This window comes from Primulina eburnea, chromosome 6 (genome assembly GCF_022965805.1).
Source record: "Primulina eburnea isolate SZY01 chromosome 6, ASM2296580v1, whole genome shotgun sequence".
Taxonomy (NCBI): Eukaryota; Viridiplantae; Streptophyta; class Magnoliopsida; order Lamiales; family Gesneriaceae; genus Primulina; species Primulina eburnea.
Window position 1 is genome coordinate 24502060 of NC_133106.1, and position 6000 is coordinate 24508059.

Consider the following 6000-nt stretch of genomic DNA (forward strand, 5'->3'; position numbering starts at 1 on the left):
ATATTTAAAAACATATAAATTTATATAATTTCATTTATTATTTTTCCTTTTCGTCGAAGCCAAAAGGTACAATAACCATAGAAGGAACTAAAACACAAGGCATAAACAACGTACACCCTCATTTGCCCCAAAGCAACGATGTCTAACAATAAATTAAAATATTGTCTGTCTACTCATAATTAAAGCTGAAACAATGACAAGGTATTTATTTAAAAATCATGGAGGTCCAATTCCTGGAGAACTCCGGGACACTGGGCATGAATGTTCTTCGTCATGAACCCGAGAGGGTTCGCGAAGCGGACCGTGGTGTGCATGCCCGAGTTCTCGGTGCACACGATCCGGGATTTCTCAACTTCGGTCATCGGCTCATTGCAGTCTTCTAGAGGACTCTTGACCGGAGTCACTTCACACATATCGTTCTCGTGATCTCCAACTACTTGTAAGCTATAGTGTCCGTCCGCGTTGGTTACACCTTGTACGTCGTATGTGACCTTCCCCGTTACGTCGTCTGTGCATACTAAACGCACGGTTGCGCCTGCAGATTATGAACATCCAGCATTGAGTTAAAATTATGGAATGCATGTATAAATTTTCGTACAAAAACTTTCACTACAAGATGGGAAAATTATAATTTTTTCCCCATAAGTTGGTCTGATTTCCCCAAGTTTGTTCCATTTTTACTTTTAGTTATTTTTCTTCGGGATATTTGGTGTCACACATTGATGACGTGACTAGATATTTCTTTGTACAAAAGGGACTATCCAACTTCTTGAATCAAAACCAAACTGTAGGATCCTGATGATCGAGAACAAATCAAAGCATGTCAACGTACTAGATAAATTTTGAAAATTTTCCTGAACACACGGGGGAAAACATGGTTAAAGCGAGAACCTGGGAGCTTTTGGCTGAGGGTGGTCTGGAACTGTACGCGGCAAGGGTCGCAGTATACGTCTCCTTCGATGTTGAACACTTGATCATGGCCGTGTGCGATTGTGGAAATGGCAAGGGTGATGCAGATCGCGGAGACGAGAGCAACAACCTTTGCCATTTTAAATACCTTTTCTCTTGCTGCGTTTACAATTATTGATTGATTCATTTGAAGTGGCATTCTTATAGAATAACACAGAGGACGAGCTGTTATTAAGGCCATCTTTTGAGGGCATCCATCCAAGTTCTAGATGCAAGTGTGCTTGATCCGATATTCAGGTTGATATGTTTAAGGGTATAAATTAAAGAGTGAGTCTCATGTGAGACCGTCTGAGAGATCTTAATCTGTGAGACGGGTCAATCTTACCGATAATTACAATAAAAAGTAATACTCTTAACATAAAAGTAATACTTTTTCATGGATAACTCAAATAATAGATCTGTCTCACAAATATGATCTGTGAGACCGTCTTACACAAATTTTTGCCTAAATTTAAATTCATATACACCATCCATATGTCCCAAGTTCTTATATTCAGATGTAGTATAGATTAAACTCGAATACTCAGACAATTATTTTTAGTCATCTAACTTGCACGTTTTTATGTTAATCCCTATAATATTCAAGTAATTTATGTGAGCAAATAAATAGTGACAAAATGCATGTAACTTAATTTTAACTGATTTGAGATTATGAACTTGTTTAAAGATTTCATAATTATTCACAACTGAGCAAGAGATTTGTCTTTATGCGTTTTCGAAATTATTACTGTTGAATTTCTAACCAAATTTGTGGAAATAATTTTTTAAAATTAAAAAAATTGAAATATGGACATTCAAGATGTGCCGCGAAGAATTGCATAATTATTTGATAACCAAAAGATTTGTCTTGTGGGACAAACTTTATATATCGATAATAAGTGCCGAATTTGGGAATTGCCCTGCCTCAATATCTTAATAATAAATAAATAATAAGGGAAATTTAGATGTTAATTAAAAGGAAATTTGGAAAATAGATAACGTGTATATCAAAATTAGTGATTATATCCATTTTCAAAAGTAAAAAAATTGTTATTATATATACTGTTAATCGAATGATCAGAAGTCAGTAACGTTGATATGGGCTTTACGTGTGTGTCTATATGTATGTATTGACTATTGATATATATAATATTCATTATATATTTAAATGTGTTATCATTATTATACAAGAATAAGGTCTACTTTAAACATAACACAATAACATTTTGAGACATGCAGCAAGATCGCAGTCAATTTTATAAGACGAGTCTTAAATCTATGAAAAATATTATTTTTATATTCAAAATAATATTTTTCACTATAAAAACATCCTTTTTTGTTAGTTATATTATGAAAAAATATTGTATAATATATGTTGATTTTAGTTAAAAACATCCGACCCATGAAAAGTGATCTATATCGTTTTCACGTGTTTATTTTGTTATTTCGAGTCTCATTCTTGCATATTTCGTTTATTTTCCAACTGTTTGAGTTATTTATATATGTTTTGCATATTTTGCGTCCCTTATGTGTTTCGGGTTGACTTGTAGGTGAATTAATTAGGAAAAGATGGAATTATTGGCCAAGGTCGAGCATGGAGCGCTAGGCGGATGAAACTGATCACCCCAGCGCACAAAGGATGAAAACAAGGCACACTTGCGCAGAGCTTGCGTAGGGCGGGTGATTTTTTCTGCCCCAGCGCACCCGACTAAAAAAGAAAATAAGAATTTCGCAAATCTCGCACAAGCATGAGTGATTTTGTCTACCCCGGTGTGAACTAATATGGAAAAAATATACATCGACTTGTTTTCATTTTTTTGGATTCTCCCCTACATGGAAAGCGTAATACACGGTCTTGAGGCATAATTCATCACTTTTGGACATATCAATTCAACTTTGAAGAGTTGTCGCGCAATGAAAAAGACTAGAGTCGAGGAATCGAGAAGAATTCGAGATTTCCACACAACATGGATCAACTCCAGAAGTTGTTGGACAAAAAGCAAATCCGACTTAGTGCATCTCCATGGGGAGCCCCGGTACTATTTGTGAAAAAAAAGACGAGAGTATGAGACTATATATCGAATATAGAGAGTTGAATAAGATCATGATAAACAAAAAAATAAATGCCATCTCCTGAAGATAGATTACCTTTTCGATCTGTTATAATGAGGCAAGGATTTTTCAAATCTTGGTTTGAGGTCAGATTACCATCAACTGAATGTCAAGGCAGAGGATATTACTAAAACAACCTTCATAACATGATATGGACAATATGAGTTTATGGTAATGCTTTTTGGCTCGACCAATGCTCCAGTAGCATTCATGGACCTCATGAATAGAGTATTCAAACCATACCTCAATAGGTTCATGATTGTATTTATAGACGACATCCTTGTGTACTCATCAAATAAAGAAGATCACAAGGAACATCTTCGTCTCACTCTACAGAAATTCAGAGAAAAAGAACTATAGTGCCAAATTTAACAAATGTGAATTTTGGCTAACGAGTGTCATCTTATTGGGCCATATAATCTCCGAATTACGCATTTCAATAAATCCCAAGAAAGTGGAGGCGATTATAGACTAGCCTCGACCAAAATCAGTAAAGGAAATACGAAAACTTTTTGTTTTAGCTGGTTATTATAAAAAATTTGTTGAAGGATTTTCTTCAATATCCATACCTCTCACTAAACTCACACATAAGAATGCGAGAATGGTTTTCAGATTCTGAGAAAGAAACTTGCATCTACAACAGTACTAGTACTCCCGAAGATGGCAAGGACTTCACTATCTATAGTTATGCATTGAATGGGGATTGGATGTGTGCTTATGCAGGATGCTCAAGTAATTTCCTACGCGTCAATATAATTAAAACCTTATGAGCAAAATTACACAACTCATGACCTTGAGTTGACAGGGGAGTCAAATACTAGAGCCTCAAATACTTATTCACAAAAAAGAACTAAACATGAGACATGGGCGGTGGATCGAAGTCTTGAAGAATTAGATTTAACAATCAACTAACATTCCGGGAAAAGCAAATAATGTAGATAATGTGTTAAGCCTAAGAGACATGGGAAAAGTAAACTTATCGTCTCTTTAAGATCAAACATGTCTTCAAAAACCATCAAACTGAAGCAAAATAAAGGTTCCTCCATAATTAAAATTAAGGAACAACTCCAAGTACGAAAAGTCCGAGAATTTCAAACAGATGAGAAAAACGTCCTTTGGATGCAAGGACGTTTGTGCGTCCCAAACATCGACAAAATTCAACATGAAGTGATGTCTGAGGCACATTAGTCAAAATTTTCAGTCCACCCTGGGAGCACCAAGATGACTGGTGGAATGGAATGAAGAAGGATGTAGCTGGCTTTGTCTCTAGATGTTAAATCTGTCAACAGTTCAAAGCCAAACATCGGCGAGCTGGAGGAATCCTACAACCGCTAGAAATACCAACATGGAAGTGAGAAAAATTTCCATGGACTTTGTGGTAGGATTAACAAAATCAAGACAACATCATGATGGAATCTGGGTTATCATTGATCGACTAACCAAATCTGCACACTTCCTACTGGTTCAAATGAGCTACAATCTGGGTAAACTAGCCACCCCGTACATGGAAAACATAGTAAGATTGCACGGTGTTCCGGCAAGCATATTATCCGACAGAGACCCAAGATTTGTGTCGATGTTCTGGAAAAGCTTCCAAGAAGCCACGGGGACCAAGATCACCCTCAGCACGAATATCACTCTCAAACAGGTGGCCAAACTGAAAGAACAATTCAAACACTGGAAGACATGATAAGGGCGTGTGTACTAGATTTATGTTGGAACTAGAGTGAACATCTAACTCTAATAGAGTTTCCTTATAATAACAGTTACCACAGTAGTATCAAAATGGCTCCTTATGAAGAGCTTTATGAACGAAAGTGTAGGTCGCCACTATACAAGGATGAAATCGAAGAAAATTCCATCACGGGACCTGAACTGGTGCAAAAAACAGTTAAGAAAGTAGCTGTCATCAGAGAGAAACTAAAAGCAGCGCAAGAATGGAAAAAGAGTTGTGATCACTTGAAGAGAAGACCGTTGGATTTTGAAGAAGGCTTATGTAAAAGTTTCACCAATGAAGGGAGTTTCCGCTTCAGCACATCGGGAAAATTAAACCCGAGGTAGGTCAAACCCTTCGAAATCATTGGAAAAGTTTGAACCTTAGCTTATCAATTAGCTTTGCCACCGAACATGTCATGAAACGTCTTTAATTCATTTTTCTTTAAAATGTACTAGAAATTTTTTTTAAATTTTTTTTCTAAAATCCTTAGGTTTCGGCTACACACACAAATATATATATATATATATATATATATATATATATATATATATATATATAAATATATATATATAAACATATATCTTTATATATATATAAACTCAACATCTATTTTACTCAAAATTCATAACTGAAGTAAAATTCGTAAAATCGTAGACGTCAAACAAACCTAAAACTAGCATTTTTCAAAAAATAGCATAAACTTCATCAATCATCTCAAAAACAACCCTTACTTCCAAAAGTAATCAAATTTTTTAAAGTAATGTAAAATCAATAGCTGTGTAGAAAAACTAGTAATGCATAGGTCCTCAGGTTAGTGCACCATCCGCCCAGCTAGTTCAGTCATCCAACCCTCCTGTCTCAAAAGTAAATTCATCAACTTGCATCATTCACAGCTAGTGAGTCTATTGATTCATCAAGTCTTAACCATCCTTTCATTTTTCGTTCGATTGATAAATCTTAGATGTAACCATGGTACTAGGCGGCAGGGCAACAATAACCATTTTTTCATTCTAGCCTATGGAAATTTGGTATTGGGTTCCACGGGACTTAGCCCCTCAATCGGTTCCACTGATGCTTAGTCCTCACGAATCCTCATTTACTTACCGTCACAATTAAGTCACTTCATTCAAAATATTTTCAACATTTCCATAACTTTTATAAAAATACATGCATAGATATCATTTTCCTTTTAAACCAAACATGCAACATGTCTTTTAGAATTT

At 35.5% G+C, this 6000-nt stretch overlaps 1 protein-coding gene across 1 annotated transcript; it reads right to left on the reverse strand.

The window, feature by feature from the left end:
* Nucleotides 1-159: 159 nt before the first annotated feature.
* LOC140833387 (anther-specific protein LAT52-like) lies at nt 160-1140 on the reverse strand. The gene is made up of 2 exons (XM_073197739.1): nt 892-1140; nt 160-535 (listed from the first exon to the last, which is right to left on the reverse strand). The coding sequence occupies exons 1-2, from the start codon at nt 1106-1108 to the stop codon at nt 210-212; spliced, it is 543 nt and encodes a 180-aa protein (XP_073053840.1). The 5' UTR covers nt 1109-1140; the 3' UTR covers nt 160-209.
* Nucleotides 1141-6000: the final 4860 nt, after the last annotated feature.

Bases quoted from the DNA above. Each gene is read 5' to 3' on its own strand.
- LOC140833387 (XM_073197739.1), bottom strand. From the start codon at position 1,108: ATGCCACTTCAAATGAATCAATCAATAATTGTAAACGCAGCAAGAGAA. The intron at 536-891 runs GTTCTCGCTTTA...CATAATCTGCAG, and splicing joins CCTCAGCCAAAAGCTCCCAG to GCGCAACCGTGCGTTTAGTA.